This window comes from Solea solea, chromosome 9 (assembly GCF_958295425.1).
Source record: "Solea solea chromosome 9, fSolSol10.1, whole genome shotgun sequence".
NCBI classification, from domain to species: domain Eukaryota; kingdom Metazoa; phylum Chordata; class Actinopteri; order Pleuronectiformes; family Soleidae; genus Solea; species Solea solea.
In genome coordinates this window covers 27,717,697-27,744,658 of record NC_081142.1, presented here as the reverse complement: position 1 = coordinate 27,744,658, position 26,962 = coordinate 27,717,697, and the positions used below count along the sequence as shown (strand labels likewise).

The 26,962-nt window shown below is 40.9% G+C and overlaps 3 protein-coding genes across 3 annotated transcripts; all 3 read right to left on the bottom strand.

The window, feature by feature from the left end:
* Positions 1-990: 990 nt before the first annotated feature.
* Positions 991-6,069, bottom strand: dr1 (down-regulator of transcription 1). Its single transcript, XM_058638684.1, has 3 exons — positions 5,226-6,069; positions 4,900-5,063; positions 991-2,795 (listed from the first exon to the last, which is right to left on the bottom strand). Exons 1-3 carry the CDS (start codon positions 5,443-5,445, stop codon positions 2,649-2,651), a joined length of 531 nt encoding a protein of 176 aa, XP_058494667.1. The 5' UTR covers positions 5,446-6,069; the 3' UTR covers positions 991-2,648.
* Positions 6,070-10,882: 4,813 nt separating this feature from the next.
* Positions 10,883-17,501, bottom strand: zgc:109982 (uncharacterized protein LOC553564 homolog). Its single transcript, XM_058638685.1, has 6 exons — positions 17,313-17,501; positions 17,064-17,225; positions 15,121-15,300; positions 14,952-15,045; positions 12,330-12,513; positions 10,883-11,122 (listed from the first exon to the last, which is right to left on the bottom strand). Exons 1-6 carry the CDS (start codon positions 17,407-17,409, stop codon positions 10,883-10,885), a joined length of 957 nt encoding a protein of 318 aa, XP_058494668.1. The 5' UTR covers positions 17,410-17,501.
* Positions 17,502-18,433: 932 nt separating this feature from the next.
* scinla (scinderin like a) lies at positions 18,434-26,791 on the bottom strand. Its single transcript, XM_058637448.1, has 17 exons — positions 26,657-26,791; positions 25,121-25,313; positions 24,865-25,019; positions 23,507-23,668; positions 23,242-23,391; positions 23,058-23,144; positions 22,578-22,710; positions 22,400-22,488; positions 22,094-22,306; positions 21,868-22,001; positions 21,675-21,750; positions 20,265-20,429; positions 19,998-20,172; positions 19,796-19,911; positions 19,279-19,356; positions 18,980-19,040; positions 18,434-18,891 (listed from the first exon to the last, which is right to left on the bottom strand). Exons 2-17 carry the CDS (start codon positions 25,299-25,301, stop codon positions 18,725-18,727), a joined length of 2,142 nt encoding a protein of 713 aa, XP_058493431.1. The 5' UTR covers positions 25,302-25,313; positions 26,657-26,791; the 3' UTR covers positions 18,434-18,724.
* Between the last annotated feature and the right edge of the window lie 171 nt (positions 26,792-26,962).

Here is a 26,962-nt window from a genome sequence, read left to right as displayed (position 1 = left end):
TAAATGTGTGTGATGCCAATGGAGCAAAGTCTGTCCAGGAGATGATCGACTCAGATCAAGCAGGATGAGTATTGATAATAGTCCCGAGTTACCTGTAAGGAGGTCATTGGTGATTTTTCATTATGAGAAAGACGAGTGTGGAGTTGAGTAGCAACTGTTTTTTCCAAGGATCTTTTAGATGAATGGGAGATTTGAGATGGGACAGAGGTTATTGAGGTCATCTGGGTCTGCACCAGGTTACCAGAATTGTAAGAGATATTAGTGACAGCAGCTGTTTTGAAGAAGGGACACTAGCTCCTGTGAGGAGGAAGACCAAGGACAGAAGGACAGCCATTGAATTGTATTTGGACATCCTAAACAAATCCCTACCCTCAACAGTAATCAATCAATGCTTAATCCCAACCTTAATCTAAGAACAATTCAAATCTTAACCCAAAAAAAAAAAAATATCCAGATCCTTGGAAATTAGGGTCTGCCTCATTAGGACCAGGTTTTGTTCTCCATGAGGACTACTGGTCCTGATAAGGTCAGCGTTTATGCCAGAAAAGGCCCTGCAAGCATTCTATGAGGCAGAATTATAAAGAAAGCCTTGCACATTTCGATAAATGCAAAAGGCATTTTACTGTGCAATAGTTTGGGCAAATAGACAACACTGCAAGCTTCAGTCATTTTGGACACGATGGGTTTATCACTTGTCTCCAGTTTTTTCAGGTTATTTGCATTATTAGAAAGTCTAAATAAATTCTACAGCAAGGTTCTAACCAAGGTGGAAATAACTGCAAGGAAAAAAAACCCAAATCTTCTTCAAGGTCACTTTTTAAGTAGAAACAAAAGTGAAAAGTGCTTCGTCGTAGCTCATTTACCTGCTTCCTCACATGTGCACACACAGCTCTCCTCATGAAGACATCACACCCGACATGTGCAGGTAAAACAAAAGGTGTGAACACTGTGTTTAAAATCATTTCTAAGAGTGAGAGGGAAAAAAAACAATTGCCTTTATAAAACAAATTCTTTATTGCTCGAAGAATACAACTTTAAAGTAAGTGTATCACAAGTTACTCGTCCGTACATCGACAACTGAGCACAGTCACAATGGAAATGTTTGACACTGCACCCGAGCAGAGGGGGAAATAAGAAGTTCAGACTGTTACAACAAAGTCCCCACTTCAAGATCCTTGACCTGGAGTCTGTCCGTTCTGTCTTTGGCTCCGTGAGATGAAAATGTTCTGTTCCTGAAAGTTGCAGTTCAAGAGCAATACTGTGGGCGGTTCAACGCAACATAAATATTCAACTTGAGCTAAAAATTAGGCAGAATGCCAACTGCATTCTGTACTTAAGGGGTAGTTAATGTTATTTGAAGTGTGGTTGACGGAGGCGAGCGTCCCTCGTGGCAGGAAGCACACATGCCGTCCTTTGAGCTCGAGAATAATCAGGTGATTCAGAAGCTTCTTCTGGACGATGGGAAGTTCAAAGCTCATTTCAGAGTGAGCCAAATCATTGACCCATGTATCAAGATGCACTGTAAGCCACCGTACTACAGTTCAGCAATATCATTAAAGGCTCAGCTCATTAAAACTTAAAAATGTTAACCTCTTCATCTCACCGTTACTCAGACATTTCTGAAATTAAACTGAAGTTTGTGTTTTTGTAAACCTCTCACACCAACATCCACAGTGAAAATACATCACAGCACACGGGGGTTGTTTATCCACTAATGCATCCAAAATTAAGTTCAAATGTGTTACTTTCTGACTCTGATGCTTGACTTTGAGTTTACCGTAGTGACACAAACATACCACATGAGGGCAGCACTACACCAGCAGCTCCTGTGTGACCACAAGTTAAAAATGCAGATTTTCTTTGGTGTGGGAAATTGCAAGGTTTCCAAACTTCAATTTCCAAGTAGGAAGTGTCAAACATACTCGTAAGATTTCATAGGCTTGGCCTTTTCAGTGGCTAAAAGCAGCTGATCTCCACTGGCAGCCATATTTACAATCACTCCGACTATGTTTCATTTCCTCACACAACCACACTTCAGAGAACATCACTTAAACTATCAACTATCACTTAATAAAAAATATAATGTCCTCTTTAACACGTATCCCTAGACCAGGGTGAAGTGAACCCTTTCAGTAAGAAAAAAAAAGACAGTCAAAGCAAAAGAAATGAGGAATCAATATCTCTACTAAACAAAATGTCCTACACCACCAAAGTGATCTTGTAAAATGAGAGTTAGCCGTGTCCTGGTGCAGTACCCGCACGAGCAAACACTGCATTATCACCAAAATCCATACACGTATCCCAGGCAACAGCGGACTTCAGCACCTTCAAAAACACACCCACCAAAATACTCACAACATAATCATATCATGATTATTAAACTGAAGCAAATGGAAAATATGAGGCAGAAGATGAGCCTAATCATTACATTAACAGCCAATCCAAATCATTTTCAGGTATCTGAACGAGTGGCCATTTTAAAAATCCCCCTCTTAATTATTCCCTTCACTGTCCATTTCCTACATATCACTGATGTTTGCCAGCAGTGAAATACTTGTGTCTCTGTCCGTGACAGCGACAGCGACGAGGAGGATGTGTGAGCCAAAGATGTCCCAGAGAAAAGAATGGAGTTGAACGCCGTCCTGGGCTCACATGTCGTCTTCTTCGTCTTCATCCTGAGAGGAACTGGCCTGCTGGGCAGCACTGGCAGATGCTGCAGCCATCTGTGCCTGTTGAGCAGCGTGCTGCATCTGCATCCACTCCTGCTGAGCTAACTCTGCCTGTTGCTGCCGCGCCTGTAAGGACACACGACACAGTGGTCAGACAAAAGATGTCAAATTAAAGCAATATTTCACCAATTTGCATTTAGCTTTGTTTTACTAGAATAGGGGCAGTATTTTTGAAAAAGTGTGCTTCCCAACCTCAGTTTCCCCTGAGTGGAAGTTTTTTCTGAGTTTTCATTACATGCCCACCAGTGACACTTGGTCCGAACCTTGAAACTGCAGCGCTGACTCCGCACTTTTTAGACCCACTCGTAGGGGGACAGGACTGCATTCCCATAATGTAAACAGTGTCCGCCATCTTTACTAACAGTTACACTAACAGGACCAAGTGTCACTGGTGGGCGCCTCATCAATATGCAAGGGCAAATATCTATATCTATTGTGGCCACAAGTTCATAATTTTTTCACCTATGTCACCAGAGGGGCTCTGTACATAAAAGCAACGAAACCAGAAAATATTCACATTCAAGAAGCTGAAAAATACCTGAGAACTTCTTTTAATTAATTAAAAAAAACAAAAAACATTCAAACTGATCACTAAATTACAAAATGTGTTGACGATTAATTTAGTAATCAATGAATCTGAGATGTAGGGTAATAAAGGACTAACATAAACAGATATTTGTGTTGTTTTACATTGCATGATTAGTTTTAATATAAAGAATTTCAGCTTTAAATATAATCCTACAAAAATACGAGGGCTGTCAAAGTTAACACGTTAATCATTGTGATTAATACAGCAGAGATTAACACTATAAAATAATTCAATGCAGTAAAAGCAAGTTTGTTTTCTTCCGGTGAGCGCTGACCTGACATAAAAGAGATCAGCGCAATTATCCGCACGAAAGAGTCACTTGCCTGCAGTCATTCAGAGAGAAGAAGCTGAGACATGGTAGCTGAAGATGGAGAGGAGAGGGGTTGTTTTATGCAATATGACAACTACCTGGGTGTCAGGGAACAATTTATTGACAATGACTGGAAGTTGCGACCCTTTGTCTTGACTTTGTCTTGACTGTCAAAAAAACAGATGCACGACTAACTGCTGAGACCTGTGCAGAGGTAATTCCTCCACATCGGCAATGAGTGGAAAGTAAGTGCAAACTAACCACTACAGACACAGATAGTGTCTGTAATATGCTGGTAGGTGAATACCCTGCTGACTGACTGTGCTTTCACTTTCACTCTCTCATTTTGTCATGACAAATGTAAATGTGTGAGTTTCTAAGAACGTTCATATGTGGATTTCTTTGTTGTGATGTTAACACATGTTCTTGTTGCATACAGGACAGCCATTATTTTAGGATGACCTGGTTGACACTTGAAAGGCCTGATTCTCTTTGAAATCACATAGTTCTATGTGTAGTTCTGTTTAAAAAGAAAGATACAATCAAACAATGGTGTCTGAAACTCACACTGTCTGATTGCTCATTCATTTAGTCATTAGAAGAAAAGCAAACTTTTAATAACGATTAATCTAGATCAACACATTTCAAAATGTGAAATTAATCATTTAATAACAGGCCTTAAATAAATACCAATCAACCCATTTTAAGTGTGGGCACTGAATTTTCATATTCCATTTAAATGTACAGACTTCCAGCCCTCACATGGACCGGCTCATGACTCTTTTTGACAAATTCAGCACGTGAAGAGTATGGTTAGGAATCAAACTTTGTACTTTTAACAGTATCAAATTATGTTGATATTGCCAAGTACAAGTGAGAGAAAGAAGCACAGCTGCTTGATGCGCCATAATCAACCATAATCAATCTCTGCCTGTAAACTGAGAGCTACATCACAGCTCGGGTGAGAGAGAATGAACCGAACACTGACAGGAAGTGGATTTTGGTATCCTTGTAAAGCTATATAAATAAATACAAACCATTAAGAGAGAAACAGTCCTTCATGAATGTCATGAAAGCATGAATTAAACACTGAGCGATAATAATATATTAAACACTGAGCGATAATAATCCTTCATAGGATTTTCAGATTGTAACAGACCTTTTAATCATTACAATATCCAATGCAGTGATTTAACCAGTATCAAGACCGATATTGATACTTGGTATCACATTGGCAAATTTAGAATATGTTGTGTATTGTGTGATCATACCTTGGCAAAAAGTTCCTGTTGCTGTCTGAGGAGCTCTTCCTCTGGGATGCCCAAATTCTCCAGTCTCGAGCTGGCCTTCCTCCTCTTCAGAGCCACAGTTTTACACTCCTGCAGGACGTCTTTCACCTCTGTGATATATGATGCAAAACCGAGACTCTCCAGGGCTGCAGTGGGTAAACAGGTGGCGAAAGTGAATTAGATTAACACCCTACGTGGTTTTAAAAACAAAAGGGGTATTCAGGGGTTGTGGACACTGGGACACACCCACTTTTGCGTCGTATCCTCTAGATTTTCTTGAAATGCAAAGTCTGTAGACCACTACTCACCGTTGATGACGTGTTCGGGAGAAATAGTCTTCTTGTCCGACTTGTTGCATATTTCATTGGCTTCTGAGGAAATGAGGTGGATGAACTCCGTGCAGCAGTTCACCACCAGCTCCCGTGCGTCGTTGGCTACTCGCACATTCGGTAGAGTTTCTTTGATCATCTTGTTGATGGCTGCTCTGGGGATGGTGAGATCGTCGTCGTTTCCAGATGAGGAAGCCATCGTGGCAGATAAAATGACCACAAACCAACGAAATGTTTAAAACGAAATACTCCGACTCTATGCGGAGCGGTGAAACACACATTCACAGTTCTTATTTGGCTACCGGGGTTCACCTGTGGGGTCAAAGCGGTGAGAACTGAAACTTAACGGTCAACCAGCGAAAGCGACGTTCTCCAACTAAAACCGGGTGTCTAGCTAGGCTAAGCTAACAGCTAAGTGTATGCGTTAAAATAGGAGGCTCGAATTCTTCTCTCACTTGGAATGTGGCAGAAAGAATAACAATCTAGGAAATGAAAACACGTCATGGAACTGCTGAAAAAACAAAAAGGCAAATGCAGAAGAAAACCGCGCTAGCTCGTTAATGTGGTTTCTGTCGCCAACGAACGAACCAGAAGACAAGTGAGAGCGCAGAGTGCGAGCATGGCTAAAGCTAAGCTAACAACGCGAAGACACTACCGCGTGAAGCCAGTTTGTTTGTTAAACAGAGAAGACTGGTTAATAATAAAGCAGGAACACGACTGAGGAATTACTCTCCCTGGTATCGATCAAATTAGTCGAACACGAACATGTATACAAAGATACCGAAAATCCCTTAACACGTTGGCATCCTTAGCTTTGTTAGCATACTTATTAACCGGAAACAGCGTTGACTAGAGTCGGAAGTGGTGTGTCACCGTGGCGTCTGAAATTGCTCATCTAATGTTTACTGCCGGTCAGTGTTCACTAAGCGAATTACATGACACTAATTCACAGCATCACGGACGGAAAGTTTCCACAAAACTTCTTTCTTTTTTTCTTTTTTGAGGTTTTATGGCGGTTGGCACCATCTGGTATGGAGTGTGGATCATAATGTTAATAAGATAAGATAAGATAGTCCTTTATTTGTCCCGCAGGGGGAAATTTACATTGTTACAGCAGCACAGACAGTAAAGATAAAGATAATAAACATGCATGACCAAAAAAGAAAATTATAATATAACAGATATTAACACTTAGACTATAAAAATTAGTCAAAATAGAATGTAGAATGTACATTATAGACAGTTTGTGGAATATACACAGAATGGACTTGATATTTACAGTATAAATATGTATAAGTATATTGCACTTGTGTACAGTATCAGTATTGCACGTGGAAGGGAGGAATGGGGAGCCTGGTTAATGTGTGGTCTAATGCGAGCAGTGTTTGTACTATTATTATATTATAATATATATATAATGTACTATAACTGCAATATATATGTAAATAAATACAAAGTAATAATAATAATAATATAAATACATATATATATATATATATATGCATACATGTACATGCCTACAGTGGGGAACCTTCAGGGCCTTCTACGTCTTCAGAGAAGGTCCAAAAATAATTCTGGACCAAAAAATATGAGTATTAAATGCTGTATATGTATATTTAAAAAATCTATGTCATTTAATTTAATACAATACATTTAATACAGGGGGCCACACGGTGGTGTAGTGGTTAGCACTCTCGCCTTGCAGCGAGAAGACCCGGGTTCGAGCCCCGGTTGGAACAAGGGCCTTTCTGCATGGAGTTTGCATGTTCTCCCCGTGTGTGCGTGGGTTCTCTCCGGGTACTCCGGCTTCCTCCCACAGTCCAAAAACATGCAATGTGGGGATAGGTAAATTGGACACTCCAAATTGACCATAGGAGTGAGTGTGAGAGTGAATGGTTGTTTGTCTCTATCTGTGTGTGGCCCTGCGATGGACTGGCGAACTGTCCAGGGTGTACCCTGCCTATCGCCCGATGTAGCTGAGATTGGCACAGCACCCCTCGCGACCCTCTGGTTGAGGATAAAGCGGTAGATGATGACTGACATTTAATACAGGGCCACACGGTGGTGTAGTGGTTAGCACTCTCGCCTTGCAGCGAGAAGACCCGGGTTCGAGCCCCGGTTGGAACAAGGGCCTTTCTGCATGGAGTTTGCATGTTCTCCCCGTGTGTGCGTGGGTTCTCTACGGGTACTCCGGCTTCCTCCCACAGTCCAAAAACATGCAATGTGGGGATAGGTAAATTGAACACTCTAAATTGACCATAGGAGTGAGTGTGAGAGTGAATGGTTGTTTGTCTCTATCTGTGTGTGGCCCTGCGATGGACTGGCGATCTGTCCAGGGTGTACCCCGCCTATCGCCCGATGTAGCTGAGATTGGCACAGCACCCCCCGCGACCCTCTGGCAGAGGATAAAGCGGTAGATGATGACTGACTGACTGACAATACATTTAATACAGGGTCACAGGGTCACATTTAATACAGGGGTGGTGTAGTGGTTAGCACTCTCGCCTTGCAGCGAGAAGACCCGGTTGGAACAAGGGCCTTTCTGCATGGAGTTTGCATGTTCTCCCCGTGTGTGCGTGGGTTCTCTCCGGGTACTCCGGCTTCCTCCCACAGTCCAAAAACATGCAATGTGGGGATAGGTAAATTGGACACTCCAAATTGACCATAGGAGTGAGTGTGAGAGTGAATGGTTGTTTGTCTCTATCTGTGTGTGGCCCTGCGATGGACTGGCGAACTGTCCAGGGTGTACCCCGCCTATCGCCCGATGTAGCTGAGATTGGCACAGCACCCCCCGCGACCCTCTGGTTGAGGATAAAGCGGTAGATGATGACTGACTGACTGACTGACATTTAATACATTTTCTCTCATCTATATTCTAAAGTTAAGTTTAGTGTCAAGTTCCCATCAGCAATGAAAGGGTTACTGTCTTGAAACATGTTATCCAGTCATAATCGTCATTAATTGGTTAGGACTTTGTATCCCAGGGAAGACCAAGCTATGTGTCTTGGTTCAGAGAGTGATGGGCAAATTGACCAATCACGGTTTGATTTTAAGTGAGTGGGCCAGAAACAAAAGATCCTCGACCTTCGTGAAGTCCGAACAGTGCAGGTCTAACTGCAGACCACAGACACACTACAGGACACGCCCCCCAGAGTGGTGGGAGAGGTTGAGAGACAGTAAAATGGCGGCGGGAGACGAGAGCGATGTTGTGGCTAGCTTGATAGCATCGACCTTTTCATGGCGGCCTTTCTCAGAAAAACTTCAAATGATAAAAAAATGGAAGTCCAACTCCAGAACTGGAATTAAAATAAAAGGTTATGAAAGTGGAAAGACATTTCAAGACCAAAAATGATTATTAGTCTGAGACGCGCGCCCAGCACACCAGCAGCTGCACAGTGAAAACTACGGGCTGCACTTTGACTTCCGCAGGCTCAACATTGAACTCAAACTTTGGCAAACTTTAAAGGGAAGGAGCCCATTAGACCTGCTGCACTTTCTGACTGAGAGCATGCTGCAGCTGTGTCCCCTCACCTGCCTGGTGCTGACCATCACCGTGTCCACCTCCCCTGTGGAGCAGTCTTACTTGGCTCTGAAGCTCATCAAGACCCACGCCAGAAACAGTACTGGACAGGATCGCCTGGGAGCTTTGGTACTGATGTCCATAGAGAAAGGACTTCTTTTGGAGCTCAAGTCAAAGGGCAAACTTTATGACGCTGCCATCGCCCATTTCACAAGGAAAGACCGACGAATGGATTTCGTTTTCATGTAAGGTAGGTCTATGTTGTAAGACACATCAAGGGCGTCACTTTGTTTATAAAAGTGTCGGGGACAGTAACCATAGCTTGAGTGTTGTTTGAAAAGTGCCGGGTACTTCATCAATCCGTGTATCATTCTTTTCATATTCAATTCAGATTCCAAAATTGAAAAATGAAAAACGGTTTGTTATTTCCTTATTCGTTTATGAATCTGATACCAAAAAACAAATAACGGGTCATTTTTTGTACTTTCGATTTATTGCTCAGATAAAAAATAGGAAATTAAATAACAGGCCACGGAAAGATTTTGATTTTGATATTTAATTTGTCCAATTTGTGTCAACTGGAAGTTACTGTCTTCTTCGTGTGTTGCACTTGGAAGTTTAACGTTAGCCTTCAAAACCATACTGATGATCAATCATGGAGAGTTTCATCTTATTCAGAGGAACAAACGGGTGACTAAAGGAAGACAACATAAAAAATTGGAAAAAATTGGCAGGATCTTCCACGTAACTTGTAGTTTCATCTAAAAATAAGTCTAATTTATTCTGTAAAATTGCACTGATGTAACGTTAACTGTTAGCTATGTTATTTTAAAGCCAACATTAACTTTACTAACGTTGAACTGAACCCCTTCCTTCACTGTTTACATTTGAAAAGGTACATGGAAGGTACATGGCCCCAGTCCCTACATCACCCGTGACAGCAACGTAGCCCTATTTCCTGGGCCTGATGGCCACTTTAGCACTTTAGACCTCATAGTAAGGGGGCATTACCAGGTGCACGGCGAGAGCATCAGAGTGGAGGACTGGTCGCCGGCCGAGGTGAGATCCTGGACTCCAGGTGGAGCGTGAGCGCGCGATAGGACCCGAAAAATGGTGAACTATGCCTGTGCAGGGCGAAGCCAGATGAAACTTTTAAAAAGTGGTGGGGACAAAATTGTTGATCATAAATAGTGCTGGTGCATAAATGAGGAACCTTGATTATTATTTCAAGTGATGTGGACATTCAGTAATTTCTATTTATTGCGGCGGTTGTCTGTAAAATTTCCAGCGCAAATTGCCTTTAATTCGACTTATCTAGCCGTGATTTCATAGCGCTGTCCATGGTGATGAAATAAGCGTCTGTGTCAGCAGCATCACCGGGTGACCTCATTTTATATTTCCAGTTTTTGGTTGTGTTTGCGCTGAGTATGTTTATTTAATTTCAACTATGTTACCACACAATGGTCTCCAGTTTTATGAAGTTGATGTTGAGAATGTATCTTGTTGCCGAGAATGTGGTTGATGTTATGGTCTATTTGTTTACATCCTTGTCATGGTTAATTAAAGAATTGCAGTTTTTTAACGCTTTCAATTCATCATACTGTTGCTTTTTTTCCACGATGATTTATTCTCTCTGCAATGATGGCTGAGGTGAAGGCCCAGCTGTAGTGCTCACGGTTCGCCACTGCAGTATACCTTGTTTCACAAACATTACACACCCCCCTCCACTGCCTCCACCTCTGTGGAACTCTCTAATTTCACGTTTGAGTTCAGGTTTTAACCATGTCTCTTGTATACATACATCTGTTTGTTGTTCTGGCCCCCTAAGTCTCCAGGTATCCCTTCAACAGCAGCTTCATCAAACTGATTCACAACATCCATTGATCGGTTCATAGGGCATTTATATAGATACAGGATAAATATTGATGTATATTTTTCTTTTACTTTTTATAACAGATAATCAATTTGTATCGGTTTGTGTTACACCCCTTGTAGGTATTGACCGTGACCTTAGAGACACAAACAGATTCATTGTCACATCTTTTTATTTTCGATAAGATGCCAAAGAAATTGAATCAATAAGGACAAATGTGTCTGCGATAGTATGAACTCTCCATCAGTTGTCCTTTTCCGTCTTTTCCAGAGTAAAGCTTTTTCGACTTCTCCAGCGCAGAAGTTTGATGAAGTTCAGACTGGTGTTGAAAACCTTGTCATGTTCAAAGACCATTTTGTAAAACGTGTCAATAGGGAGGTCGCCATTGGGGTCAGCATATTTGAGTGTGGTCATAGGAGTGTAAAGAGTGTTTGTCTGATGACGAAAAGGCGGATCGTCCATTGTGATGATCTTCCAAGTGTGCTGAAAATGGAAAAGATAGCACAACAAAGGAAAAATGTATTCACACATTTGTAAAAATAAAACAGAACAAGATATAGGGGCTTTGCAAAAGTGTAGGCAAAAGCTGTGTTTCCATCGAGTAGAACAGTTTGCTACAAATATGTGCTACTATACAGCAGCACTTGTTTGTTTGTGTTTTCATTAGGAATAGTACCAAAATAATCGTGTTATTACCGGAATCAGATGATGCAATTTTTCCCCTCATAATTTATTAGTTGCTTTGCATCACGCTTGATGTGCATGGGAGGGTGCATCATAATTTGTGTGTGCAAAGACATTTAGAACGATATGTGCTTTCACGTTAAAAGAGTCACTACGCTGGTCTTAATACTTACTAAATATAGCTAGATTGGAAACACTGAAGTAGCTGCAAACTGTGTTCCACCAATCAGCATGCTTCCGCACACAGCCCCGCCCCTCTAGACTTCCTGGTAATCTTAAAAGTCCCTAGTTGCAAGCAGGTATGTCCCAAACTTTCAGGCACATTTTCAGGGAAACCTTGGACTTTGACAGGCTTTGACAGAGGTGCCATTCACTCTGGTGTATTTGATGTACCATCAAAAAGATCTTGGATATCTTTGAAGGTCGATATCCGACATTGTGTTGTTGTATGTGGCAGAATGGTGCCATGAATGACTGTCTGACGTGTCCCTTTAATTGCTCTGTACTTATCAGCCAGTTACAGCAGGTAGGCCATCTCGACCGAGGGCAACCTGGTCCTGTTACTGTTCAACTAGTAAGTGTAAACTGTTTGCTGGTCATCTACTGTGTTTGATCTTGCTGTTTGTCAGGCCGTATTATTAAAGTGATTCAAACAGTGTGCATAGGTTTTATAAGCCAGGTTGAAAATGCAAAATAAAGCATTATCGTTATTATGTTGTGGTTTTTTTGGTTAGTTTTCGTTTCCAATAACTTGAAAAGTAAAACGTCATAATCATGTGTATTAAATTGTATAACATAGGCTACTGTACCTGGTCTGAAGACATGATTGTTTGTACATTAGAAGCCCTGTTTCAGAGTATACCAATATCATTGGTTTGTGAATAAATGTACGTTACCTCAGTAGTAACAAAACAACTGTGGGAGAAACCCAAGAGCAAATCTTACATTTGTGATTTGGTGTTAGGAGAGTCACTAGTTTTTGGTTTATAGATGAGTTGTACTTTACCTCTGCTATATCCTCTGGAGTCTGTCCGAGGGTATCAAAGATTTGACTGTAGTTCTTCAAGTAGATATTTATGAACATGTCGGCGGTCACTTTGTCAGCTTTGCTAAGGTCAGTCTTCATTCCCTCCTCGTAGACCTTACGCTCAAACTCTGTTATCACCGGACCTGGTTCTATCAAGCTGATACTGAAGAAAGAAAGAAAGAAAGAAAGAAAGAAAGAAAGAAAGAAAGAAAGAAAGGAGAAGTGCATTACTAACAGAATTATATCATGCCCAAACAGAAACTTAGAGACATAGTATTTTTGAATTGTGGTTGTATGAGGTTGTAAATCCACATGCTCTAACCAAAACATGTCTGTCGGGACACAAGGAAAAAATACTTTATCCAGTAAAGAGAAGGCTCTTCTGATAAAGTCTATGTGGCGCAAAATAAGTCATGTTTTAATTTTCAGTAGAAAGGGTTCTATATAATTATAATTCTCATCAAAGTCACTGTTATTCAGCAGCACCTGTAGATCATCAGTAGGTGTCAGTATTGCTACACAGGGAAATCTCGTGGGAGTGCATTTGAGAATGAGAGTGCATAAGATGGAAGTGGACAACGCTGTGCAGCGATTGTGAATCTAAAATACTTTAGTACTTTTGCAGAACAACTCATTAAATGTGTAGCCCCTGTGACATCATCCTGTACTCGGCTACACCTACTCACAATTTGGTCTATGATATCTTAAGAACATGTCCACTACTTTGTCCTGGTATTAAAGAGCCTTTTCTATCTGGAAACTGAAGTTTCTAAACCCCTATCTCTCTCACCACAGTTCACAGAGTAAATCGGCATAGCTTATGGAGACATAAGAGCTCATTTGATAAGTTTGTGTCACTGAGGTTAATCCGATAAAAGGATTTCAAGAATCAAAGTCAGGAAAAAACATATTTGAACTTGGAGGCAGCAGTGGATCAACATCTGTGTGAGATGTAACATCGCTGGAGTTCCCTATGGACCGTGCAACACAGTGGGCTGTTTGCATACTTCAGTTTTCAGTTGGAAACAGCTTCTCATGACAAGATCAAGTTGCAAACATCTTCTTAGAATACTGTGAATCTTAGTGGCTCAATTCTATTTTTCCCTGTGTCCCCCCAGGCAGCCATGTTAGCAAACTTTAAACAATCTGAATAACCCATTTAAGAGCAGCATACAAATATAAAAATGCAACAGGGCCGTCCATTATAACACAATGTAAAAATGCATGGCCCAGTTTCCACGACCTGTTTGAAACCGCCCTACAATGTTATTTTCTGTGTGCAACAGCACTCACATTGTGTTAAGACGTGCCTGAAACCAGGGTGTGTTGTGGTTAACTATGGCATATTTTGGTGGTAGGTGAGGTTGTGCAATCTGACTGGGTAGATGTTTCAGGTAGTGACAAGCACTGGTTTGCAGGTATTTATGATTTAGCCAGTGCAAAATGAAAAAAGGAGAATATACACCATATAAAACCATCTTGTGGTTTACAAAGGTTAGGACCCAAATGCAGGGTTAATGAAGGGCAAAAGAAAGAAAAAAGTCTTAAAATTCTTCTTTGGCTTCTACATTTAGGGGTCACCACAGTACATCATGTACTATCCCTTGTTTCCTCCTTCATAACCAGGACCTTTCTCTGTGGTCCTCCTCTTTTCCTCCTGCCCAGCAGCTCCATCTTCAACATCCTCTGTCTAGTATGATTACTGCCCCTCCTCTGCAGGTGATCAAACCATCTCAACCTAGACTCTCAGGTTATTTCCAAACCATTCGACCTGAGCAGTCCCTCAAATATGCTCATTTCCAATCCTGTCCATCCTCCCTATTAAAATCTCAGCATCTTCAGGTCTGCCTCTTGTCTTTAAGACGGTGCCACTGTCTCCAAGTCACACATCATAGCAGGTTTACCATCTTGTAGAACTTACCATTCACTTTTGCTGCTGTCCTTCTATGACATATCACCCCTGACACTCGTATCCAGCCTTCCTGCACTCTCTTCACCTCTCTTGTGCACTGTCCGATTGCTTTGGATGGTTGACCCCAGGTATTTCAACTCATCCAATTTCACTACCTCTACTCCTTGCATTATCACCGTACCACCTGTCTCACTGTCAGTCATTCACACACTGGTATTCTGATCTGCTCGTGCTAACCTTCATTCCTCTTCTCTCCAGATTATTTAATTAAAAAAACAACAGAAAATGTCACAGTGTCCACATTTAGGACCCAAATACAAGTAGCAAAACATGTAAAAAGTCAATATGAAGCAGGAGGGGATGGAATAAAGTCAAAACAGAGAAACAGCTGAAAACACAAGGATCAGGAAAACAGACCTGAACATAGCACAACTAAAATATCAACACAGTGAATTGAAACAATAAAGACACAGTAGCACAGAGACTAAATACACTATATAATAAATAAACTATAATAATTGAACACAGGTGAAACTAATAAGACACAGATTAATCATATTAGGGCGGGGCAGACGATCGGGAGGGAAGACAGCACAGGAAGTAAAACAAGGAATTACTACAAAATAAAACAGGAACCAAGGATTAGAAAGCCAGACACAAAGAACTAAACTATTGTATCTGTATCTCACTTGAGGTTAAATCTCAGGGCTTGTACAGCTAAACTTTCACAGAAGCCCTCCACTGCAAACTTGGATGCTGCATAGACGTCATTGAATAAAATTCCTGAAACAGAGAAAGACACAATTAAGACAAGTAGGGTTTTCTCTCTGAATGATGAAGAGGTGGCACCTTCCTCACCCTGAATGCCCATGACGCTGCTAATGACCACAATGTGGCCTTTTTTCCTCCTCTTCATGTCAGGCAGTATCTCCTTTAGCAACCGCACAAGCCCGAAGAAATTGGTGTCCATGACAGTCTTCATCTCATCAATGGACTGACACTCGATAGGTCCAATCAGACCCATTCCAGCATTACTGACTGTTAGAGGAAGCCAAGCACGGCAAGAACAAGTGTCATCAGGGCATCAACAGCAGGAAAATGACTATGTGATGGAAACATCAACAGATTATTCAGAAAAGGGATAGTCCTGAGTTTTTAAACGGTGTGGTTGTATGAGGTACAACTGAAAAAGGTCTGTTCAACTCTTGAAAATCTTAAGTACATTTTTGTCACATTATCTATGTGTTTAATAGCCATTACAGGTGTAAACTAAAATAAAAAGTCCATAGAGCAAATCAGCAATTTTAGCTCCAAGGGACACTGGAGCTGCTGGTCTACAGCTGCCTCATTTGTTATGTTTCTGTCACTTTTCACAAAATTCATTTGAATTTACTGTTAGAGACAGCAGTGGCTTAAGAGCTGCTGTGTGGCATGATATTAAAATGTCTGATTTTCTTTATGGACTTTGCTGTGGAATATCAGCCATTTACAAACTGACACAAACGTATGTATAACGCACATGAGCGTCACAGGGAGCTGCAGCCAATCCCAGCTGACTAAGGGCAAAACGTGGGGTAGCTACACCCTGGAACCCTGGAAACGTGCTCACAGTGAGCAGAAGAAGCCGGAGAGATGGGAACCGAAAAGCAATGGATTTCTTGGTTAAGTCTTGGACTCTTGGACACTTACATATGCGTCTGCACAGCAACGTTAACACAGCAATAATTTACAACATATTTACACTAACGCTAACTTACGCTAACGTTACACTAACATGACACATGCCTGAGCGACAATGCCATTTCTAGCCAGTAGACTCCGGAGTTGACTCCAGGCTCTTGTAAACTTTCTGTGACTCTCCGAAGTAAGATGACAGGAAGTTACACAGGAAGTTGAAGATGTCACAATATTGCAGGTCTGGAATAATGTCCTCTCACACTGTTTCCAAACTCGTCAATAGCAAGCCAGGCGGGGGCATTAAAAGGATAAGGTATGTTCACGCTATCAAGTTGTGCGCTATATTGGTCAACCTCTGTGGGTTTAAAGTGCGCAGTGAACTCTGATGGGCTGATTCCAGTAGTGTCTTGTTCATTTTTTGACTACCATGATGGTGCTGTGAGCAAACTTGGTCATGTGACGTTTGGAGCTCTATAATGTACAGTAAATCCCCATATACAGTATGTTGAATATTCACCAACAAAGTGTATGAAAGACAATTTTATCCATCTATATTTTAACGCATCGCCACTGCCGACCCTCATTTTTCTTCTCCTCTGGTCGAGACAGGGGTAGTGGGGCTTTTATTTAGGTTTGGTAATGTTCACTATTGCCAACCCATAGCTGCAGCTCACTGTGTCTGAAGTGCTACAGGGTGAATTATAGAGGGCGTGGTAAACGCAACAGACCAAAAAAAATACAAAAACTCAAAACATCTAAGAGCTTGCAGGCTACAATGAGATGTTTAAGCATGAATCACTTAGCTGCACCATTATCAATGAAGCCAGTACCTTTCCTTAATCTCTGATGCCATAGTGAGGTCATTTTATGACTTACAGTATATTACATATTGTATTACATTTCTCACATGTAGCCAATATACTGGTGTGTCCCCACTGGCAGCCATGTTTTCACTGAGAGCAAGCCTCTCTCTCAGCCTAGTTCCTGGCAGAGGGTTCACAAAGGAAGTCTGCATCAGCTAGTAAGTGATACAACCACACCTCAAAAAACCTGAACTATCACTTTTAAAAGTTGTAGTTATGAAGTTTTTCTAAAACACACTGGACCAAATGTTGTGGACGTACTGAGAATGTCCACCCTGCGCTCAGGCAAACTGTCCACGCAGGCTTTGATGGAGACCTCATCACAAACATCCAGCTGTTTGATCTCCAACGTCCTGCCCAGAGTCCGACCTGCTGCCTCAACCAAAGCCTCACCTTTACCCAGGTTCCTCATGGTAGCGTAGACTGTGACAAACAAAAGCAGTTTAATGCAGTGGTTTTCTAACTGAGCTACCGTTTTCAAGTCATTGTCTTAACAAGCCTTTTTTTTACCCATGAACCTCTTCTTCTCATCTTTCGCAATGCGGGCAGCCAGGGCAAGACCAATTCCAGAGGAGCAGCCAGTGATGAGAACCACCTTCTGATTCATTGTGCCTCGTTCTGGTGTTTCTCTTGGAGTTCCAGCAGCAGGGAGTGAATGAGGACTGACTGAGAGACAGCTGAAAGTGTTGTGGATGTGGCAATAAAGCCCATGACTTAATCCACAGGTTAGCAACTCAGCAAACACTGTGTACACATGGCCTGGAGATTAACATCCAGCATGTTATGCACTGGGTGTTGTTGCCATAATGAGGATTTAGGCCAGGGGTGTCAAACTCAAATAACGTAGGGGTCAATGAGCCATTTGTTATTTGGTCCATAAAATGGCAGAAAATGTTAAGAAGATTTGTTGATTAATGTTTGCCAAACCTGGAAATGATGATGTTCTCAAAAGTCTTGATTTGTCCACAACGTGAAATTATAGTTTTAATCATTTATTTGTTAAATGTTGTTTTAGTTAAATATATATATATATATATATATATATATATATAAAACACTGATTCATTGATTATTAAAATAGTTAGGGATTCATTTATTCATCGATTAATAATCGATTAATCGTTGCAGCCTTAGTATTATAAATTAAGGATTATATTCCATCTATAGTCTGTCACCTCGCTGACTGCTGTGCCTTGGTCACATGTGCTGTGTTTATAAGGAAGAGGAAGTCACAGGCCATGTTTTATAATAACTGGATATCAAGTGACGGGTCATTTGTAATCGATTGGGGGGCTGGGAGTTTAAAACCTGTGATTTAGGCTAATCATAACAAGTTTATTGATGTGACAAGTATGATAAACGACTTGACAAGGAAAGCACATGTTTTGTATGAAGGAAAAAAAATAATGGAATCAGATAGTTTTCAAATGCAAATATGCATTTCATGAAAGTCAGTTCTCAAATCAAAATCGTCTAAATGAAGGCTGTAAAAAGGATCATTTTATGTAAAACAAAAAAAGGCATAGAAAAAAATTGTTCCATTATTTCATTTGGTTTTTCAAACCTTTACATTTTTTTTTACAATTGTCTTCGTGCCATAACAACGTATAAAGACAAAGTTGAGCCTTTTTTCATTTATCAATTTATTGTTTAAATGTATTAAGAAGCCATAACACATTTCGAGCAATTTGATTGAGTATATCTTTGATTCTGTGTTGTGTTATTTTAGTCTGACCCTCTTGTGTTAGTTAAATAACTAACCTAGCATTAGAGAATGGAATATCTTTTAATGCTTAATGTATGTCCAAGCTGAACCTCCACCAACACCACACTTTGGATTTCCAAGCACACCACATCCTGCAAAAGGCTTTAGGAAGGTTTCAATCTTTTTAACTGCGAAAAGTGACTGCAGCTGTGCTTTTCTAGTTTTTGATGAGGTCATTTATGCGCTGGTTAATGTCCTTGCTCCACATCTTTTCGTCCCAGTTATGGAACCAGCCAGTGAAGGAGCGAGGCTCCTCCCCCTGTTTCATGATGTTGATGGGGATCCTGCAACGGCCAGAGGGGTCCGTATCTATGTATTCTTTGGCTGAAAAGGGAAAAAAATACAGAATACTTGTGAAGGAAAAACGTCTTCTGCATTTTCTCCCCATCTCTAATTATTCTGTTTTTATTACCAATTTTCAGTGATCCAGTTTTCTCAATCTCATTGGCATCCCTTCCAATCCAGAGGAAGAGCTGGTGGGAGAAAAAAAACAAATGGCATTTCGGGAAGATATTAAAACTGAAACTCATTAAGATTCAAGATTCAAAAACTTTATTTTCATGTGCTTTTAAAATGCCAATGCATACATTCAAATGTCAAGGCTTAAAATAAAAACATGATAATGCTGACCATTTGAAAAGCAAAGTTTAAATAACTATTAGTACAAAAAATAAATCCTTAAAATCAATACAAAGAAAACCAATGCCATACCTGATGCCAGGTGTCCAGTAACATGACATCATCAGTTGCCAGATCCTGCTGTGTGAAATTGCCTGACACCTCATCTCTCTAAAAATGAGCAGAACATAATTTGCAGTGTGGCAGTATATGGCGTTATTTAAGAAAAGTTAGTAAAGGGTTTATTTTAGGTGTGGTTCTATGAGATCCTGAAACATAGTCAACACGGACTCTGCCCTGACTCTCTGGATTAACAACTCCTGTGTGTGGACTGGAAATTTCTGATTTCCTCTGTGGACTGTAGTGCAATATAAACAGTTAAAAAAGCAACACACAATTCAGTTTCCAAGCAGAGACCGCTGCTTAAGAGGGATTTAAGTGTCAAATATAGTTTTAAGATTAATGTAGATTTAAGATTAGGACCACAGATTTTAATAGGTGAGGCTTGGTTAAGAGGATAAGAGCTGGTTTCCCTAGCAGCCATGTTCTCAATCAGACTTTGTGTCTGTACCTCACACAAACACCCTGAACTATTCATTGAAATACTTACGGTCAGACTGCCAGTCTTGTTTGAACAACCAAACAGTCGAGGAGGCTTGACTGTTTCCTGCCGGCTCAGTGAAGTCTGGTATTCTTTATTTCCACCCAGTGCTTTCCAGAAATCATCTGATGACGAGAACAAATGACTTTTCCAAAGGAACTATTATCCACAGATGATGCCGCACAGATGACGGTTTTGAACCAGCACTCACCTGGCTCCTTGCTCTCTGCCACGCGAGTGGCAGTTCCTCCAAGCAGAGTGACAACATATTTAGCTGCCTCCTCCTGTTCTGGAGTTCCTGCTTTTCCCACCCATGTGAACATGGACTTGGGTGACTTCAGCACAAACACGTCATTAGAGTTCAGAGAGGAGGCAGTGGGCTTCACCTGGATCAGTGAAACAGAAAGAAAAAGAGAAATGGTGTGAATTATTTATTATATTGTGTCAGTTTGTTGTATATGTAATAAAGGACACTGACCTCAACAGCCCGGGTGGCTTTGGTGGAGCTCAGGCGGATGTGGAAGAGCCGCTGGTTGCTGGCAGGCTTGTTCTCGCCACCCTTGCATCCACTCAGGTGGATGACCAGAGGCTTCTTGAAGATGCTCACAAGATGAGCTGGTTCTTGGCCCTGACTGACACAGACCTGCAGAGACACAACAGCAGATCAGCCTACATGTCATGTAGAGAGCATTGCAAGTCATTTTTGATCACAGCTGATTATTGAGTTCTGGCAGACAAGAACCACTATCTGTCACTACTCAAATGTAGTTTTTTGACTTAATGTAGCCAAGGTAAATAAGGTCTGGTACTCAAAGGACACCCAAAGACAAACTTTCAGGAATTAATCTTTAACATTAGCTTCCTCACACTAGAGGATCACACAAATAAGGGATAAAATATAAAACCTTATAAATAATTGAATGTTATTATTAATAAAAAAGTAGCATCAAAACCTGTTTGAGGAACCACAGTTAAGTGTCACTGAAGGCATTGCAGCGCATGGCCTAAAATGCTGAATAAATACCTCAATATACACCCAAAAAAAGGACAATCACATCAATAAAACTATGGAAAGGTATCCGCCTTTCATACCTACGGAAGCGTATTGCTGCCACACATACAAAAAAAGTGGGGTGCTCAGTATCACGTTCAAATAGATACACACGAAAAACAGTCTGAGAGCCAGTGTTAAAACCAAATAACTCTAAGGAATATATTGAAAATAAATTGAATGAAAATACTACAAAAGTAAATATAATGCAAACAGAAACAGATTCAGATAAATCACTGAAGCAAAGATAACTATAAACAAACAACCTCAAAATACTCCAAAAACAAATCAAAGCAATCTAAATACAAAAAGATGATAAGTAGTAAATGAATATAACAATTCAATCCTCAACCCTAAAGGAAACTGAACCATTTGAGCAAGGCATGCAATGCTGGTTATTAGGATAAGCAAGGCTGGGGAGTATAAACCAGACATGAGTCAGAAAGACAAGGCAGCAGTGGCATCTTCTGCTGCTTGAAGCCTCCACATGAACAAAGACACACCAGGTGAACAGTCCTCATAACACACTTGAGCGGCTTCAGCACATCTCACTGGGATCACACACACACACACACACACACACACACAAGAAGAAAGCAGGTCAAGGGGCATGCACTAGTTAGCGTGCTGGTTACATTAAGCAATAAGCAAAGCCAGCAGTATTTTCAAACTGGGTAGTGTGGACGGTGGGGATGGCATATCTGCCGTAGAATGAATATGTTTTTTTAAAGAATTGCAGCGCAAACTCATAACTCCAGGCTAAGCTAATTAGATGGTCACATCAACACTCTTCTAAAAATGGTGACCTAGTTCTTACAGAGAAGTAGAATGTCTCACCCGTGTAGCAACTCCATCGAAGCAATCTTTAATCAAGGAAGCAGGGAATTCACCCTTGGTACACTTCTCTCCTTTCCTGAACACAGCAAAGCCATATGTCACTCAGGTTGCACCCTGCCTCTCTAATGTCAACTGTGAGGAAGCTGGTGCCGGGAAGATCTATCTACTCGATAGTAAGGTATGTCATACCCACCAGGTGTAGATGATATTCTTCTCTTTGCCTCCAGTGGAGTATGTGTACAACACCACGTAACAGTCACCTCCAAAGAACTGTCCGTAACTGGATTGGTCCAAAGGTACTTTGTTCCCTCCTTCCACACGCCAAATCTATGACACCCACAACTGTCAGATCTACACATGCACATTAGAATTGTGCAGTATTGACTGAACAGCAGAAGTGTAGTGTAACCAAAACTTACCTGGACTTTTCCAGAGCCATTATCCACCATACCATGCTGGGCAGCCATGTCCTTGTTCTCATGTACCGTGGAGGGATCATAGGGGATCACCTTCCCCCAAATGCGACCCATGCTGAAGGTTTGGCACGGGCCTGTAGTCTCGTATTTATCTATCCAGTTGACGAAGAACTGCTTAAAGAGGGCATCCTCACCACCGTCTGGCATGATTAGGACCTGTGCAAGTCCAACATGGACTTCATAAGTACACTTGTAAAGAGTAAGATGATAGGGAGAACTGGTACAACTTTAACTGCATTGCAACATTACCTGAGTAGTTGAGGGGTAACCCTTGTCTTTGATGAACTTGTTTGCAGCACTCAGCGCTGCTTTACGCTCATCCATATTTGCGTTCTTACCTGCAGATTGGGAAGTGTGGTGCAGAGGTTAGAGACTTCAGTAAAAGTCTTTAGTGCAGCCTGATGGGAATAGATAAAAAAAACCACACCTTTCCAGACAAATAACTTGTGATTTCCAAAATTATCCAAGATGTAGCAATCACTGTTGGAGAGCATCTTTTGTTTGAATGGGTTTTTTTCACCCACTACAGCTGTCTTCATGGAGCCAGCAGCATCAGATATCTAGAGAGAAAATCTACAGTTATCATCTCCCTGCAAAGTGTATTCATAGTGGTTCTTTTGAAAAAACCTGCAATGCAACATGTGTTTGGTGGTTAAAGCTCTGACGAAAGCTGTAGTGCATAACTTTTTTAAATAAATCGATGAAATGAATGTAGATTAAAATCATTGCCAATTGAGTTCACACAATGTGGAGGGGAGTGGAAAGGTTGCTATTCCAGCATTAGCAACGTCTGCCTACGGTGCAAAGCAACCTAAAGAAAATCAAAGGGCACATGTTTCTGTCTATTCCCATCTGGTGGGAGGAGCTCAGCGTTATCAGTATATAGATATAATATGTTAATATTTACCAAATAGAGAGCAGCAATCTCTCTATTCTTAACATCAACAGCAACATCACAAGAGCTTTCTGGGAGTTCAGGCTTTGGTCCAAGCAGCTATACAAAAACACAAATACAGACTTATTACACCGCGTCAGATACATTTACAAATTCACCCAACAGTGCAACCCGTTTTCTTAAGTAATCATCTCACTTTAATGACCGCTTCTGGCTCAGAGCCTTCCTCTATCCTGTGTATTTTACAACGGCCACATCGTTCATTGCCCTGTATCTCCTTGGCCACCTCAGTGGCTTTCAGGGCCTCGAAGAGATTGCTTTTACTTCCACTCCAGTGGTAGATATCCTGGTATTTTGCAGTGAGAAGCAGAGGGAAATAAGATAAGTTTCAATCAAACCTTGTGAAAGGTACTGTTGGTATCCAGGCCAAGTGCTATAAAGTGTATCTGCTGTGTAGTTACCGTTCCCAGGTCAATGAGGAAGCAGTCTCCACTGTTGAAGCTGCCCCAGTTCAGGTCCACCTCTCTGGCTCTGATGTTACGGCGACCTTTAACATGCAGCAAGCGCTCTACAATACTCTCATTGGTCACCACATGTTGGAACCCTGAGGCAACGCCACCTTTCTGTGACAGCAACAAAGACACGTTGGTTCAATTATTATCAACCTACACTTATGTAGTTTATCAATTTCAAAGGGTTAGTTTGAGCCAATTTCCTTTCTTGCCAAGTTTTGAGCCTGAATCCACTCAACCCTTGTATTGTATTTTACAATTAATTCGACAGCTAGTGTTTAGCTTTTCATGAACTGAATGGAATTGTGGTTTTACATAGTTTTTCATGGTGGAAGTCAGTCCTTTATTTAAGAAACAGTACAGCACATGACCCTAAAACAGCCAGTCCAGTTTAGTTCAGTTGATTATTAATCCAGGTTGCAAACTTAGCTTGCATTTAATACTTTCTTATGTAAAAAATGATGTCCTTTCTTATGGAAACACACACAATTAGCATCAAATGTTGAAAAAAATATATGCTGGGTTAATTTTATGGTTTTAGTACATTTAATGACGGAAATGATAAATGCAATCCAACCTTAAAAATCCAGTCTTAACCTTAACCCTCATCCCAAGACAAATTGGCCTTCTTGTGCAGGGTTAGATTATTTGAACTTACTTATTTTATTGTTCTATTGCTTTATCCTTTTTAAAACTGATAATATATTAACATTTCATCCACAAACAGTCCAATTTATGATAATGATTATGATTACACTTGTAAACATGGTAGGTTAAAGGATAGCTTTCAGAGCGTCAAGCTGTTTTTTATTGTTTGGCTCTTCCAGTCATCGGATGTAGGATAGTTTGTGTGTGTGTGTGTGTTTATGTGCACTGTGTGTGTGTGTGTGCGCACTCTCTCAGAACTTTTTCTCGGCTCCGGACCGGGGCGAGCGCTCCGAACCGGAGCCTCATTAAATGATTTAACCACGTTGCATCCACTCTTTTCCTGGGTCTTAATATTCAAAAATCTGAACTGTCCCTTTAATAATCTTTATTATTTCCCAAAACAGCTTCTGAATGTAGATCAGTATCTCAACTTGATACAAGAATACAATGTGTGTGTGTGTCTGTTTTGTGCAGCTGTATCAGCTTCTCTTGTGAACCCACACACAGGGAGAACATACAGACTCCACACAGAAAGACCCACACTGGAATGCAGACTGTTGTCAGTCTGCATTCCAGTTTGGTCTTGCAGATTGGCAACATGGCACTGTTGCCAATGTGCCATGTGTGTGCCATGTGCCATGAAAACAACATGCATTCACCTTGTATCTGACTCCAGGCTTGAAGTAATTCATGAAGGTGAGAGATTCTTCATTTTGAAACTCAGCGTATTGTTTTGGTTTGCCACCAAAGAAGCAATCCAGCTGAACCATGAAGAGGGCAGCACCCCCCTTCTCATCCACAGAGGTATCCTCACCTGTGGTAGAACACATGAACAGTGGTAAAACAAGAGGGACAAACTTTTTCATGAGGCTCAGAATGCTTTGAGATGTCAGCAAAAAAACCTAAACGAAATACCACTCCATGTATGAATGTTGTGGGAAAGAGTCTCGGAGGTGTAGAGCACGATGTAAGAGTCTCCACTGAAGAACTCTCCGTGGAGTTCCTTAGGGATGGCTTTCAAATCCATTTTTTCCACCCGCCACACCTGCAGACCGGGTGTCTTTCCTGCATTCTCAAACTGTTTGTGGTATGCCATAGTGCTCAGGGCCTAAGGAAGAGTCACACAAAGAACAAGAAACAGACATTTTCTTTGTCTTACATGATTATAAAATAGTATATATTTAAATTCTTAACCATTTTAATTTATTCATGGACATTTTGTAGACTCAACACTTGCTGAGCCAGAGATCTGAGTGATAAGCCAAGATAAGACAGTCCTTTATCGTGCATACGTGCTTGTTGTAGTTTTCTAGTAATGGTGTCTTACGACAAACAACAATCTAAGAACGTCATTAAAAATGAAAGTGAATTGAAAGACAGCTGCTCTCCAGTAGCCACCATGTTGGACGCATACAAAAGATGCTCGACGTCACTTCTCTGTCTCACGTCGAGCACACCTGGCGTCTCCAGGTGTTCTATCTAATACTTTAAAAGTAGCAGTTTGACTCAGTGTCCATTCTATATGAACCTCTTTTGGTTTGGGATTTTTTTGCATTTATAGATAGAAGATAGAAGGGAAAATGAGCTTCTCCTTCTCACATCATTATTGTCATTCTACCACTTTATTCTCCACATAAATTGACTCTAATTGCATTTTATCAGTAATGCACTGCTTCATGTTTTGTTTTGTTCTTCCCCAGAACAGAATGTACACCTTTTTCCCTTAACCTGTTATACCAGTGTAGTTAATAATAGTGTGTGTGTTGGCATAAAGTCAGGTGATGTACCAAGGCGTGTCCTCTCCGCTTCAGAGCCCCTCCCCACAAGTACAGACAGTGCATCTCTGCAAAGTTTCAATCCAACAGCCAGGAAAATAAAATATATCTCTATATCTCAAGCACCGGTGAAAAATGGTAACTGGTCTGTATTTGTATTGTATTAACGCTTTAGTTCAGGACATGTGCATGACTTTGATATAACTTTTATATTTTTGAATTGAATTGTTAAAGTTTTGCTGAAACAGTCCAGCAGGGATTTGATGCTGCGATTCATTACTTTTGCAAATCATTAAATAAGCTACTGTTTTATACTTTGTGACATGCTGCCAGGAGGTTATGTTTGTCCTTTTGGTAGAAACTGCCTGTCAACAGTGTTTGACAGATCAATCAGACTTTTTATTGATATGTCGGTGATCATCTATGTTCCATTGAAAAAAAATACCTCTATCAAATTTTCATCCAGATCTTATTCAGATTACAGATTTGGCTGCAATTTAAATTTATGATTTATTTAAAGATGGTAATAACTACAAGCCGGTATGCAGATCCAGAAAGTCTTGTGGATCTAGTGGATCAAAATGTAAAAAGTTCAGGCGCTCTCTGAATGCTCTTGTTTTCCATTGCATTGTTCATTTTTTACTGATGCAAAGAGCATTAATATATTTGTCATTACCTGGTGAGGACAGGAAACTCCTGGGTGGGTATGAGGAGGGCGATGCTGTTGCTGCTGATGCTGCTGCTGATGCTGCTGCTGATGCTGCTGCTGATGCTGCTGCTGATGCTGCTGCTGCTGATGCTGCTGCTGCTCTGCAGGTTTCTGCACAGTCGAGTTGAGCTCAGATCTCATTTATAGGCTGGAGAAACATAGAGGTGTGTTAGTCAGTATGTGAGAAGGCTGTTTAACCAACACCCAACCATGTCTGAGCCAAAAACAAGTTATGTTTCGCTGTGAAACAATACCTTAAAAGGAAAAGTTTGG